The 15,873-nt window shown below is 33.1% G+C and overlaps 1 protein-coding gene across 1 annotated transcript; it reads left to right on the forward strand.

Annotated features, from left to right (window-relative positions):
* Nucleotides 1-7,740: 7,740 nt before the first annotated feature.
* LOC147395558 (laccase-4-like) lies at nt 7,741-12,048 on the forward strand. Its single transcript, XM_086451240.1, has 7 exons — nt 7,741-7,890; nt 9,110-9,261; nt 9,496-9,740; nt 10,265-10,405; nt 10,505-11,140; nt 11,249-11,533; nt 11,621-12,048. Exons 1-7 carry the CDS (start codon nt 7,804-7,806, stop codon nt 11,749-11,751), a joined length of 1,677 nt encoding a protein of 558 aa, XP_086307366.1. The 5' UTR covers nt 7,741-7,803; the 3' UTR covers nt 11,752-12,048.
* The last annotated feature ends 3,825 nt before the right edge of the window (nt 12,049-15,873 follow it).

The raw sequence follows: 15,873 nt of genomic DNA on the forward strand, positions 1-15,873 counted from the left end.
ATCATATCCGAACAAATCTGATTTGATATACAAAATCTAATAAACTTCATATATTTGAACAAAGTTTATAAATAAATAAAAAATTACATCTCACATTTGATTGAATCAAGCTCATATCTGATCCGGATCGACATGGTTGATCCGTAGAACCAATGCGATATGTTATCAAATCAGATCCTTATCAAAAGCCAAATCCTCGATCCAAATCCAAAATTATCAGATTGGAACAATCAGATTTCAGGCCTTATTACTTTGTTAGAGTTGAGAGAAATGAAGAGAAAAGAAAGAGAGAAGAAATCTAGTTTCTTTCCATCTTGTTTGGTTTAATAATAGAAGAACTTAAGTTGTAAATTTTAGTACTCTTATTATTCATGACCATTTCTTTTCTCTTGATTTAGAAAGAAAAAAGAGAGAAAAAATTATTTTTCTTCTCTCTCCAAACTTAACAATCCAAACAAGAGAAATAGAAAGAAACTCATTTTTTTTTTTTTTTAAACTTTTCTTTTCTTTGTTTCTCACAATCCAAACACACCGTAAAAATCAAAGTTTGATCTCTACTCAACTTAAAATAAAAAATAATATAATTTAAAAAAAAAACATGGAGCACACTTATTTTGTGACCCTTTTTTCTCTTAATTATTTTTCTTCTCTCTCCAAACTTATCAATCCAAACAAGAGAAATGGAGAGAAACTCATTTTTTTTTCTTTTCTTTTCTCCATTTCTTACAATCCAAACACAATGTAAAAAATCAAAGTTTGATCTCTACTCAACTTAAAATAAAAAAAATACTATAAAAGAAAAAAAAAAAACACATAGAGCATACTTATTTTGTGACCCTTTTTTCTCTTAATTATTTTTCTTTTCTCTCCAAACTTATCAATCCAAACAAGAGAAATGGAGAGAAATTCATTTTTTTCTTTTCTCCATTTCTCACAATCCAAACACAATGTAAAAATCAAAGTTTGATCTCTACTCAACTTAAAATAAAAAAATACTATAAAAGAAAAAAAAAACACATGGAGCATACTTATTTTGTGACCCTTGATCCGCCTATTGTTAAGCTATCACCTCTTATTGTATCTGAGTTTACCACATTAATTAGTTGTATTTATGAATTTTCAACCACCAGATTTCACTACCCATGGATTAATAATGAGTTGTGTGACTTTTCAACCATTCGAATTAATAATTTGTGACATAAAAAACATATGGAAAATCAATTTGTGGGCCTGGAAGTGTGTTCCACGTGGCACTTTCAATGGTGGTGGTGATCAAACTTTAGGTCTCCAGTCCAGATAAGGAGAGCTCTCAAAATTGGAGACTGGCAACATAATAACTTCTAAGAAGTTGAAATATTTAAGAAGAATTGAAGAGAAATCACTCAACCCATATTGGAAGGAAGCATCTGCTGCTAGCCCTTTTTGTATCCTTAGCTTTCAAACAACAGAACCTCCAATACATCCATGACAACTATAAAAGGTGTGTGTGTTGGGTTAACATCCCATAACTGTCAATCTTGTTCATCACCCCTCAACCACTACCCACTTAATTATTACTTAATACAAGAAATTTGAAGAAATAATAATAATAATAATAAACCTGGAGGGGTTGGCTCAATGGATATTTCGGACGGATAAGCGGTTAATGCCCGTAGGTCATGAGTTCGAAACTCAAAATGAGCATTAATTCCTCATGAGCCATCTGTGAGAGCGCACTCTCACTTACTTGGTGCATCCGAGACTAGTCCTTAGACAAGACCATGGTCTATGGACTAGGCAAAGCCAAGATACGGAATTGGTCCGTTGTTTACAGAGATACCTGATTATCCAAAAAATAATAATAATAAGGCTTAGACCCATAGTTTAGTTGGTTTGAGATATTGCAAAGCAACATTGAGGTCGTGGGTTTAAGTCCAGTTTACCCCATCAAAAAAATAATAATAACAACAATAATAATTGTAATAAGAGTAAAAAAGGTAATTAAGTATAATTTGATCGTACATATATCACTTTCAAATTATCAAATCTTGAGTCCTCCTGATTCGTTGGAGGAGTCACAATCTTGAAGGTCATATTCAATCAAAGGACTAAAAAACAGACGTTATTAATGAATTGAATTAAGATGTGGTCCTAGTTATGAATGTGATTTGAAAATGAAGAATTGGGATTAAATACTGAGAACCTTACAAATGATGGACAAGAAGAAAGAAAGAGGAAATTGAAGTTAAATAGACAAGTATTGAACTTAAATAGACAAGCATCTCTCCCAAGAAGGAGATTGAGGAAAGTGAGATCATTTACATATTCGCACCGTGGGTTTTTATCTGCTCAAATCCAAAATCAAATCTAAACTAAGAGAGGTCCATTTCCTCTCGTGTGGGCCCATATATATATATATGGGAACGGATCAAAGGACATATAAAAAACATATGTAAAAACAATGTAACATTAATAAATTTTCAAAATATGGGTTATAAGTCTAGGATTGAGCTGATTTTTTGTGAGGATGATCTCTATGATGGGAAGATCATCAATCAGTCCAATCTGAAACTTCTAACCCTATTAAAAGTGATTTAGAATGTAGATCATCGATTTTTTGTCAATTTTTATCAATAATTTGTAAATCACATTTGATGGATTTAGAAGTTTCAGATTAAACTGATTTTTTATGAGGATGATCTTCTCATCATAGTGACCATCCTCGTGGGGCGGCTCAAAGGCCATATGTAAAAATAATGGTCTTTCAAAATATGGATTAGAGGTTTTGGATTGAGTTGATTTTTTGCGAGGATGGTTACTATGATGAGAAGATCATCCTCACAAAAAATCAGCTCAATCCAAAGTATCTAAATTCATCAAAAGTGATTTACAAATTATTGACAAAAATTAATAAAATATCGACGGTCTACATTCTAAATCACTTTTAATGGGGTTAGAAATTTCATATTGGACTGATTTTTTTTTTTTTCGAATGATCTTCCTATCATAGAGATCATCCTCACAAAAAATGAACTCAATCCGAAGTTTCTAACCCATATTTTAAAAATTTATTAATGTTACATTATTTTTACATATGTCGCCTCAGCCCTATATATATATATATATATATATATGGGTCAGGTTCAAGGGCCATGTGAGAAAACATGTAAGAAAACTTTCGTTTTTCAAAATAAGGGTTAGAGGTTTTGGATTGAGCTGATTTTTTGCAAGGATGGTCACTATGATGAGAAGATCATCCTCACAAAAAATCAGCTCAATCAGAAACCTCTAAATCCATCAAAAGTGATTTACAAATTAGTGATACAAATTGAAAAAATATCGACGGTCCACATTCTAAATCACTTTTAATGGGGTTAGAAGTTTCAGATTGGGCTGATTTTTTTTTTGGATGATCTTCCCATCATAGAGATCATCCTCACAAAAAATCAGCTCAATCTAAAATTTCTAACCCATATTTTAAAATTTTATTTACCGCCGAAAGTTTTCTTACATGTTTTCTCACATGGCCCTTGAACCTGACCCTATATATATATATATATATATGGGAAATGTTCAGCACCCTAAGTTTTACCACACATTTTAACAAACGTTTTTTGTCCTACATGGGTTAGAAGTTTTGGAATGGGCTGATTTTTGGTGAGGATGATTTCTATGATTAGAAGATCATCCTCCCCAAAAATCAGCCTATTCCGAAATGTTTAGCCCCATGTTTACACGTTGAAAAATCGTGGACCGTCCATTTTTTGTAAATCATTTTTGATGGGGTTAGAAGTTTTGGAATGAGCTGATTTTTGGTGAGGATGATCTCCTCACCATAGAGATCATTCTCACCAAAAATCAGCCCATTCTGAAACTTCTAACCCATGTAGGACAAAACGCGTTTGTTAAAGTGTGTGGTAAAACTTAGGGTGCCGAACGGGACCCTATATATATATAGGCAGAAAGTTCATTGAACGTGGTAAGACTATGCTTCGCATTTCAGCATTACTGGGCCCAATCCCTTTGTTTCTGGGTCTGTAGGGTACATCGTGTTTGGGAGTAGTCAACTTTGAAAAAAAAAAATTGCTTTCAAACACACCTGAGCCACCTTAAAAAGATTTCTAACTCCCCGACAAACTCTCCCCAATCCCTTTGTTTCTGGGTCTGTACGGTACACCGATTGATATATTTCAAATGCGTGTTGGATCTGATTTTTATCAGATCTCAATATTATTATTCAAATTGGATACAATAAGAATCCAATCTGAGAATCTAATGATCAAGTTCAATTTGATATATATATATATATATATAAATCCAAATAAACTTTGTTTATTTAAGCAAAATATATAATATTATTTACATATTTTCTCACAATTTCTTGGATAAGACTTAATTGAGATCTAGAATTAAGATAATATTTATCAAATTGGATCCTTATTAGATTATTGTAATTAATCGGCTTTCGTGCTGATCTGATTCATTGACAGCCCAACCCGCCACCTCAATTCAACCAAAATGTTTAGCCCTCCTTGCATAGAAAGCAAAGTTTGATCCGTACTTAAAACTAAAAACATAATCAAACGTGGAAAACACTTCTCTTCTGACCCACATATGGGACTAATGTTTGACTATCACCCTCAATTGGACCCGATCATAAAATTATTTTAGATTGATTTGTGACCTTTCAACCATCCAATTTCATAAAATTATTTCGATAACACTCATATTGGATCGGGATCGGGATCGGGAAATGGGATCCTTATTGGATTGGAACTGATTGGCATTTGGGTCTGACCTAATCCGATCCATTGATAGCCGAACCGCCACCATAATTCAACCCATAATGTACTAAGCTCTCCATGCACAAAAAAGCAAACTTTTATCTATATTCATGATTGGAAAAATATCTTTTAAAAACAGAAAAAAAGAGAAACGTGGAACACAATTCTCTTCTGACCCTTTGATGGGACTAATGTTTGACCATCATCCTTTATTGGATCTGATCATGAAATTATTATATACAGATTTGTGATTTTTCAACCTTCCAAATTCACCACCCTAAATACAACATATGAAATCACCCCTGGATTTCATTTTTTGTGATTCCACGTGGCTTTTTTAATATATATATATATATACACACACGGATCAAGAGAGCCCCCGAAGTTTACAGGATAACAAATATATATATATATATAGGTAGAGATCAGGAGAGCCCCCGAAATTTACAAGATAACAACTTTTAAGGACTTAATTAGAATATTTGAGAGGAAGGGAACATACTATTACTCAACCCACATTGGAAGGAAAGCTAAGGATGTGAGGGAGAGGGGGGGGGGGGGTACTATTACTCAATCCACATTGGAAGGAAAGCTAAGGGATGTGAGGGGGGAGGGGGGGGGGGGGGGGGGGGGATGAATATGGATAAGGGACAAATTAAGTAAAGAGAAGAGGTGGTGTGGTGTGGTGGGAGGAATTAGTTGTTGAAAAAGTGTGGTAAGCTGTTAGCCCTTCCTGAATCCTTAGCTTTCAAACAACAGAACCTCCCATCCATGATAACTATTTATGAACAATAAAGGTGGGTTAGGTTAACATCCTATAACTGTCAATCTTCTTCATCACCCACCATCCACTTAGTTATAAGTTTTTAATTAATATAAGAAATTTGAAAATAATAATAATAATAATAATAATTTTATTTATTTATTTATTATTATTATCATTATCGTATGGGTAAAATATATATATAATTTTTTTATCATACACGTATCACTTCAAGATTATTAAATCCTGAGTCTTAAATTCTTAGAGGTCATGAACCTGATGTTAGACTCCCTATCCAAGAAGTGCTTAAGGATGATGTCTAGATGCCTATGTGCAAAAGATTTTGCAAATCATTATAGAGAAGGGGTTGCATTGTATTCAAAGGGATCAAATGAATCATTCTTAAAAAATTGAATTAGGGTGCAGTCCCAATGATCAATATTATGTGATTTCCGAAAAATGATCAATTGAAATTAAATACTGAAAACCTTATAAATAACGGGTAAGAACAAATGATGAAGAAAAAGGTAAGTTGGCACGATCAACTCAGAGCTTAAGAATATTTAGTTCTTTCACTGAAATGAGTGTCGAAGTAAAATCGACAAGAATTCCCTTCTGACTAGGAGATGGAGAAAATAGGGGACGTTTAGCCATTCTTGATCTAAAGCTCGAGGTATAGGATATATTTTTTCCAAGAAAGATGCTAAAGTGAAGTGAAATAACACTCGAAGTAGCACTACTTGAGAAAGATACTAAAGTGAATGATCCTAATTTGCCATCCGACTTAGATTGGGGATATGAAATCTCCCATGCGATTACATTAAATTAGTATTAAATACAAACTATTTTCCTTTCAAAGTAAACAAAATAAAGATTCAGGGTGTCAATGGGTACCTAGTCACCCCATCAGCCAATGCATTTGGAACCGATTAGTCAATTTCTGATATACTATCATGGACCCAATAATTTTTTGGTCCCATTTGGGGTAGCCATTTTAGGGACCTGGTAGTGTATTTGTTTTAGTTGTAATTTATTTATAAGGACATTACGAATTTAATTAAATATTAATCAATGAGGTCACTAGTTAGAAGTACATTTTTTTTTATTGATGAGGATGTCTAGACCCAGAGGCCCAACTAGTAGGGGCGGGACAACTAGCCTTTTATTAGAGCATCATGTCTCTCCAAGTCCCCCGGTATATGCAATACCCCACAAATGACACATACTAAAGACCTCTCCTTTTTTGGAGGGAGGTCCTAACCACTACGCCCAATGCTCATTGGTTTAGAAGTACATATATTTCAAGCAAAAGAAGAATTTAAAGAGAATGAGAAGTCTTCGTTTTTTATTTTCTCTATACGCAATGGTCCATTTATATTTCCTTTTCTTCTCAGTCTCAGCTACAAAATTAAATAATCCACATCCTAATTTTCTAATATTTTATTTTCAATTTTTTTTTTTTTTTTTTTTTTGAAGAATTCATTAATATCAAGTGAAGAATTACATATTAATTTTTATCATAAAAAATAATTATCCATATTATCCGCCAGTACTCGACGGATCCCAAATGAGTAACTATCATTTGTAGGATTGATTCTGGTTTCAATGATTGCATACTGGAATCGAAATCAATCAAAACTAGAACTGGTGTTTTATTTAGATTTCAATATTTGCTATATGTGGAACCAAACCAAAATCAACCCATTGACACCGCTACTCAATTTAGCATGGATTGAGGTTCTTATTAAGATTATGTGAAATGCCATGTTAGCCTAAATGATACCTCGACCCTCTATAATTCACGGTCTAGATTAGATTTCGAAAAACTAAAAAGGAAAAAAAAAAAATTTATATCTTTTGCCTCTCAAACAGGTGCTCTACATCCATATGGCATCATGTTTTTGAGTCCTTGGCCCATGCAACCTACATATATATTTGTAAAATAACTATAAATTTCCACCAACCCATTTTCCCATTAGGTTAATTTTTTGACAATTTGGAAATTATATAAGGATTTTAATAAGTTAGATTTGAGAATTAAATATTATTAAGCTGTAGGTGACTAATTTATGTCACACGCAAGAAAATTGGTTTTGTACAAAAAAAAATCTTGTTTCTCAAGGAGCCGTCCACCAAACTAGGAAAAACGACATGACAGCAAAAACCACCCTTATCTTCTTTATAAGGTTGAGTTGGGCAGTCATTCATGAGAGCAACACAGATAACAAAACAAGTTGTAGAGAAAGATAAAGGAAAAAAAAAGAGAGACATAGAGTGATGGTGTCATGGGCTCGACTCCTTGTTCTAATGGTTTGCTTATTTCCTGCACTCGTCCAGTGCAGGATTCGTCACTACAAGTTCAATGTAAGTTACCTGCATTTGAAATTAAACTTTATTAGATTGTTATTTCTAAATTTTGGAGGTTGTGAACATTAGGATTTAGTTATCATTATTACCGATACCGATGATTTGATCTATACGATAATAAGTCAATTTGGTTAGAATGTGGTTGTACCATATTTGTACTTTTAACAAAATTATCATTTTTGTTTATTTATTTATCATAAAATATAAAATTAAATATATATTATTAAGGTTTCAACATTAAAGGATCTTCCCATTAATGAAAAAGATTGTATTTTCCTCAAATTTCAATGTTAAAATTGGTGGTTCTTTATAGTGAACCTTGATTATAATATAGGCCTGACTTTATTACAAAAATTGGTCGAATCTTATCGGACCACCATTTTATAGTCTGATTTTTTTTGCAATACCGACGATTTTCAATGCCTTATCTCGATGGTTTCGGTCAGTTAAACAAATCCAATTCTTCCATTCATGTCGTGGCTCACATGATGATGAAGGTCTTCTAGAACATTCAAAGAAAATTACCATTTTCTATTTAATTTCTAATCACATTAAGTTTGGAAGTCAATTTAACAGGAAAATGCAAGTCTCAAATTTTCTCAAATTTTAATTTTTCTATAAAATTGGAAATGTAAGAATGAACTATTTATTTGAAGAAAATTTGCATTATAAAGATATTAGCAAAAATAATAATAATAAGACTATGGCTCAATGAACTTGATTTTAAGGGTCTATATGATTTAGGAATCCACTTTCAAGGGAATATCAATTGCTTAGGTAAATGGTCATGGGAAAATGGATTTTACAAGAAAATGAATTCCAACCCTTTGATTGCACTTCAGAAAATATCGGGAAAAAAATTGGTTTTAGGTTTGGGTATGGGGTGTGATCATAAGAGAACAACATTAGAAGCTAAGGAAATCATTTTCCCATGGGATGGGATGGGATGGAAAAATATTTTTCCTTTCATTGAAGTTGAGAAATTGAATTCTAGAAAAATATGTAAATGTATGTGTGCAAATCGAATTTTCATAGAAAAAATTTTCCTGTCCACTTAGTATATAAAAAAACATTTTTTAAAAGAAATAGTCACGTTAGGTAAACCAACATATCAGAAACATTTGCCACGCGTAGTCCTTCGATTTTTCCAAGAAGAAGAGGTATGCGCATTGCGCACCTATTAATGGCTCTCATAATCCTTTGCTAATGTACGCAGGTGGTGATGAAGAACACAACAAGACTGTGTTCAACAAAGCCCATCGTGACCGTTAATGGGCAGTTCCCAGGGCCCACTCTCTCTGCAAGGGAAGGTGATACTGTGCTCGTGAAGGTCGTCAACCATGTCAAGTACAACCTTTCCATTCATTGGTGAGTCACCAACACCTAACCACAATAACTGTCAATTCTAAAAAGACTACTTTGCCCTTTAACATTTACTCTTAACAGAGAAAGCAAAGGGGTAATATGGTCATTTCAAACCAAAATGACTATTTTGCCCTTTCTAGATCAATTGGAATTACACCTTTAATCTCATTTATTGATTTATAACACATTTTATTTAACTAAAAAATTGATTTTTTTTTCTTTTTTTAATAAAATCAGGCATGGAATCCGACAACTCCGTACGGGTTGGGCTGATGGGCCGGCGTTCATCACACAGTGCCCCATACAGCCAGGGCAAAACTATGTCTACAACTTCACCGTTACAGGCCAAAGAGGCACACTTCTGTGGCACGCGCACATTCTCTGGCTAAGGGCGACTGTGTACGGTGCCGTTGTCATCTTGCCCAAGCTAGGCGTTCCTTACCCATTCCCCACACCATATAAGGATGAAGTTATCATATTAGGTGAGCTTGAATTTGAGTTCAATCTAATGTTTTTTGAGTGTTTTACATAAACAGATATATTTTTTCTAAAAATTTCATGTCAAGATTCATTTTGAATATATTTGAAGGGTCAATTTCATCTGAAATGTCACATTTTTTTAATTTTTTTTACAGAGGTGTACATGTAATTTTAAATCAACATATTTACATTTATATAATCTTTTTGGTAAATAAATTTTTTTTTTAATTTATGAAAATCGATAATTTATCCTAATTGGTTAATATTTTCATAACTTACTTTGATAGGTAAATTCAGCAAATTTTATACCCATTTTCCTAATTCCATTTTTTTTTTCTTTTTCTTGTAAGGAAAGCGTTAGGTACCACCAGCCAGTAGTTAGGACCTAACAATATAGAAACAAACAAGCCAAAAAAGAGGAAGAATTGAACCTCATAATTCATAAAATAAGGCTTAAAGTTTTAATTCCAACTGTTTTTTTTTTTTAATTTGCTTGTGTTTGATTTAATTCTTGTTTTAATTGTAGGTGAATGGTGGAAATCAGATGTCGAAGCTGTGATTAACGAGGCAATGAAGTCCGGTTTGGCGCCAAATGTCTCTGATGCCCACACCATTAATGGCCTTACAGGAACACCCTCTACTTGCTCTCCAAAGAACTCTTCAAAGGGTACCAACTACTAAAATCTCAACCCTTTTGATTCATATTCAAAATGATACAAAAGTTTAGTTAAACTCTGGTTTTTTGTTCTGTTTTTTTGTCAAAAAGATGGGTTCACCTTGAAAGTAAAGAGCGGTAAAACGTACTTACTCCGAATCATCAATGCTGCGCTCAATGAAGAACTCTTCTTCAAGATTGCTGGGCATCAAATGACAGTAGTTGAAGTCGATGCTACATACACCAAACCCTTCAAAACCAACACAATTCTCATCGCCCCGGGCCAAACCACAAATGTTCTTCTAACCGCTAATCGTGGTTCGGGCAAGTATTTGATTTCGGCTTCACCTTTCATGGACTCTCCCATCGCAGTTGACAATGTGACCGCAACAGCCATCGTGCACTACAAAGACACTAGTGGCCCATCACCAACCACACTCACCAATCCTCCCCCTCAAAATGCCACCCCAATAGCATCTAGTTTCTTTGATTCTCTCCGTGGCCTTAATTCAAAAATGTATCCTACTACTGTCCCATTGAAAGTAGATCACTCGCTTTTCTTCACTATCAGCCTCGGTATCAACCCGTGTCCTACTTGCTCTAATGGAAGTCGTGTTGTTGCTGACATTAACAACGTTAGCTTTGTCATGCCCACCACTGCACTCCTTCAAGCACATTACTTCAACATAAGCGGAGTGTTCACCGCTGATTTCCCTGGCAACCCACCTACCGCTTTCAACTACACAGGTACCAAACTCTTCTATGAGTGGGGACAAATAAAGTCTTAATGCTAACATTCTTTACGTGTTTCAATATCCCAGATTTCAATTTTCTAATTTTCTGAGACTTATTTAGGTACCACGATGACAAACTTGCAAACAAAGAAGGGAACGAAGGTGTATAGGCTTGCTTACAACTCTACGGTGCAATTAGTTTTACAGGACACGGGGTTAATAGCCCCTGAGAATCATCCCATCCACTTGCATGGGTTCAATTTCTTTGTACTAGGAAGGGGAGTAGGGAATTTCAATCCAAAGAAGGATCCCAAAAATTTTAATCTCGTCGATCCTGTTGAAAGGAACACGATTGGAGTACCATCGGGTGGATGGACCGCTATTAGATTCAGAGCCGATAATCCAGGTAAGTTCTTATTGCTTTGTTAGTTGAGTTTTTTTTTTTTTTTTTGTCTATTTAATTGAATCGTATTTGACATTCATATGTTTTTAGGTGTTTGGTTCATGCATTGTCACCTCGAAGTGCACACAACATGGGGACTTAAGATGGCATTTGTGGTTGATAATGGGAAAGGACCTAACGAATTTCTTTTACCACCTCCGAGCGACCTTCCAACTTGTTAGGGAAGTCAAAAGGCGACATCACTTCAAAAGAAAAATAAGAAATGACGAGCAAAGCAAAAAAAAAAACTAAGTCTAATAAGCAAGGGAATCAAGGATGCTTGGTAACAAATCACACAGGGCGTTGGTGAGCAGAGTCAAATAAAATTGAGCAATTTTTTTTTTTTTTGGGGGGGGGGGGGGGGTTTTCTTGTGGCACGATTTCATTTTTCATGATTTATATCTTTGTATGTATGATTGCTTATACTATTCATGTTCCGAAGGAATTCTTATAAAAGAAAAAACTTTCAAAGATCTTTATAACAAGTCTGAAGCTGTATTATTTGACAGTTAGAAGCTCAATCAATTAAAGTTAATCCTAGTTAGGTTTTTCAATCAAGGATCTTCACAAGGCTATTAAAAAGATGATGGCTATAAACCCCCTCATCAGCCACACACTCTGGTAGTTATTGACCAACAGAAAGCATAGTGGAGAGAAAGATGCATAAACAAATTAGGGTGATTTGTCGGAAGATAGCCAAACAAAAGGTCTAAAGGCTCGTCAGAGACCAAGGTATAGAGAAATCGATCAAAGAACAATAAAGAAAGAAAAATAAATCAAGATACAATCACACACAAAGTATAGAGATTTTTACATAGTTTTCTCGAGATTAAGTTGCGTCCACATATCACACTGATTTCACTATGAAGAGAAAATTCATAATTACATATTACACCCTTTCACAAAAAATATATATATGTATAACCCCCTCTTCCCCTTTCTCCCTCGTAGGAAAAACCTAACTAGAGTTTTACATAATATCAATGAAATTATGAGACTACCCTTAAAAAAATCTCTTCAAAGATGAACAATACCCCTTTCTGACCAGTACCATCAGGCTCCACAAACCATAGTAGAATTGGATGTGAGTCGATGGAACTACCTTGAGACCTCGCATTCTCTCCTTGTTGCAATCCTTATACAAGAGAGATAAAAGGGAAAATTTGGAAAACAGGAAAGAGGATTAGCCTTTCACTTTGGACCGAGGCATTTCTCTCCCTTCTTGCCATCAGAAAAAAGCAGGGTACCCTTGCCTTATTAAGGAGGCTTGGCTCTTATGAAAGCAGCTAGACACTTGTATTTAAGTCTTGATCTAGTGGTGAACAGATATGATTTCAAGGAGAATCCAATGGATCAATGTGAGTCAATGTGTCGTAATGACTTCTTTAAGTAAAACAGATTTTTACCAAAGAAAATCAATTATGTGTAATATAATTGTTCCCTACTTGTATTGATGCAAATATAGATGATTATGCACCACATCAATTTCTAGTAAAACGTGATTGTACTTCACTTTCTAAGCAAGACCATATTTAAATTGTGGGTACTTGCCCTCACACAAGAATTTTTAAAGACTATAAAAATTTATATGCTATTGCGACTGATAATAATAATGGGAGAAAAAATCTATTGCTATTGTCCCCACAATAATTTTTTTAAATTTGTAAGAATCTTAATTGCCCTCGCGTAGAAAAAATTCTGGCCCCACTCCTATTTCTAAATCTACCCAAAAATACCTTAGAGCATTCTAGCCAAATTGAAATTCATTGCAAAAGTTATTTGGAAAAAAAATAAAAAATTATGCCACAATAAAATATTTTGAAAATTAGCTACGTGAATTCAATTCTTGTCCATAATCTGATTGTAGCATCTGATGTTTTATCTGGTTTGAATTATAAAAGTTATCTCATAATCAAAATCAGAAATTATCTAAAATCAAAATGACGCAAAACTCATTTCTTGTGATTTTGAAACTTATGCGTTTACTTAAAATGGCATTTTTGCGGTTAGCTGCATAATATTTAACTAACATAACAAAAATCGCATCGTGGGTAATAAAAAGATATTATGTACCTGTTTGGATCAACTTCTAGCTCCTGAAAGAATCTAGATCTAGAAGTGCTTTACGGTAAAACTACCATTTGGATCAGCTCCCAAATCCTAATTCGAGCTTCTTGAGCACTCCTATATATGGGAAATAGATTCCAATCAAAATGTGCACAACTTTTGATTATTTTGCTGTCCTTCAAATCTAATTTTCATCTATGTCATACTATTTAAAATTAATAATTCTAAATTTATTTTAGTAAAAACTAATTAAAATGTAAAATAGTAAAAAAAAAATATAATTACCGAGAAAATTTATTGAAATTCGATTTCAACCAAAATATTGCATGTAAATTAATGAAATGGGATATATGGTGTGGTCATAAATACTATAACCAGCTATTGGTTTGGAATCCATCAAATATAGGTAACTCTCTCTAATAGTTATAGTTATTTTACTTTTTAATTTAATTTGGATGTTGTATTTTGGTTTTTAGATATTTTTAAATTTATATATAATTATATTCTTAATGTTTTTTCATTAGTGAGTCCCAAAAAAATGTAATTTAGGGGAAAGTACTGTTTGCCTTCAGAATCTCAAAAATATCAATTAGTGCTTTATTTTTTTTTTCAAATTCTAAGAGTTACGAGTTATTTTTATCGTATAATAATTTTAACTTATACACACAACATAATACTTTTCCAAACATGATTCTCGAACACCAATCTAGCTTTAAAATATTTCTTGGGAATAATGAGTGAAATTTTAGAGTTGAACTAGATAGATTCTTCGACTCTAAATTTTTTAATAGAATTTTTGGGAATAATGTGGTCAAAAAAATTCTGAAGTTTAAAAGTCAATTTAATTTCATAACAATCCAAAATCAAAATCATTAATTTTGAATGAGAAGATGGTGGAATCCAACGTAGACAAATGTCCAAAAAAGCATAGCTAGGTCCTGTTTGAAAAGTTAGGTATGGATTGATATTGGAAAAGTTGAATTTTTATATACCAAATTAAATATAAAAAAGGATTATAAATTACTTTAACCACACCACTTAACAAAAATTAATATGGCTAACATAAATAAGGCTGTTATGGGGACTCCCACTTTGATGCATCGTAGTGCATCAAATGAGTGATACAAACTCCACACATGGGCTTCTCACAATGGTCAGAAAATATATATATATATATATATATATATATATATATATATATATATATATATATATATATATATATATATATATACTTATGCAAATCTACGTCCAAGTATCTGTATGCAATTTGTTACCACCCACTTTTACCAAGGATATTTCCCATTACGTATTCAATATTTTAAAAAATATCTATATTTGATTTGTACCTAAATTTCAAGTGATGTCTGAGTCAGATATATATACTTCATTGTGAAGATGATGGAATAATTTTAATTTTGAATTATACATATGCTTTATTATGAATTTACCTTCTTAAACTCGGACAAATAAATATTCCAATGAAATAGGTTGTATATCTAACCCTAAATTTTTTGATAATTTTATCTGAATTTTTAATTGGATAAAAATATTGTGCCCATACCTAAATAATTTGGGTTGGATGAGTCAGGTAAGCGAATATTATCAATCCATTGCCACTCCTAAGAGCAACTTCAATGCATTATCCATCCCCTCCCAAATCCCAACAGTTGTTTTGGGTAGTGGAGTTAAAAAAAACAAAAAAATAGTGTCTCAACATTTTTTGGGTCTTGATATTTTTGATACCCAAAATAGGTACTCCCACTTGGTTATCCATCTTTTTTAGAAGGAAAAATTCAAACAGTTATGTTGAAAATAATCAATTTAAAAAAAAAAATTAATTTGACTTGAATTAAATAATTTATGATTAATAATTATGGGTTGCATTGATAGAGTGCATAACTCATGATACTCATAAATTCTACCACTGCCCACTAAAGTGGGTAAGGGTTTAGATAGCATGGTTGGAGTTCTCTAAATATTAGATAGGACGGAAAATTATATGCGATTTGTATACAACTGATGTGACAATGGCACACTATCACAAATCTTTTTCCACGTGTATCTCAAAGAAAACGATCTATGATTATGTGTATTTGCCAAGTCAACAAAAAATGATTAACTGCGATTCATCACAACTCTTAACAAAATCCATATTAGAAATAACCCATGGGTTATCAAATTCATGACATAACCTTTAACTCAGGTCGTCTTCTTTGATACTAACATAAATGACT

This window comes from Akebia trifoliata, chromosome 8 (assembly GCF_017979445.1).
Source record: "Akebia trifoliata isolate Shusen 1 chromosome 8, ASM1797944v1, whole genome shotgun sequence".
Classification (NCBI taxonomy): domain Eukaryota; kingdom Viridiplantae; phylum Streptophyta; class Magnoliopsida; order Ranunculales; family Lardizabalaceae; genus Akebia; species Akebia trifoliata.

What these genes read in the sequence shown, in the direction of transcription:
- LOC147395558 (XM_086451240.1), top strand. Translation starts at nt 7,804, where the DNA reads ATGGTGTCATGGGCTCGACTCCTTGTTCTAATGGTTTGCTTATTTCCT. An exon ending in TTCGTCACTACAAGTTCAAT is followed by an intron (nt 7,891 to 9,109) that starts GTAAGTTACCTG and finishes TAATGTACGCAG; the next exon opens with GTGGTGATGAAGAACACAAC. An exon ending in TACAACCTTTCCATTCATTG is followed by an intron (nt 9,262 to 9,495) that starts GTGAGTCACCAA and finishes TAATAAAATCAG; the next exon opens with GCATGGAATCCGACAACTCC.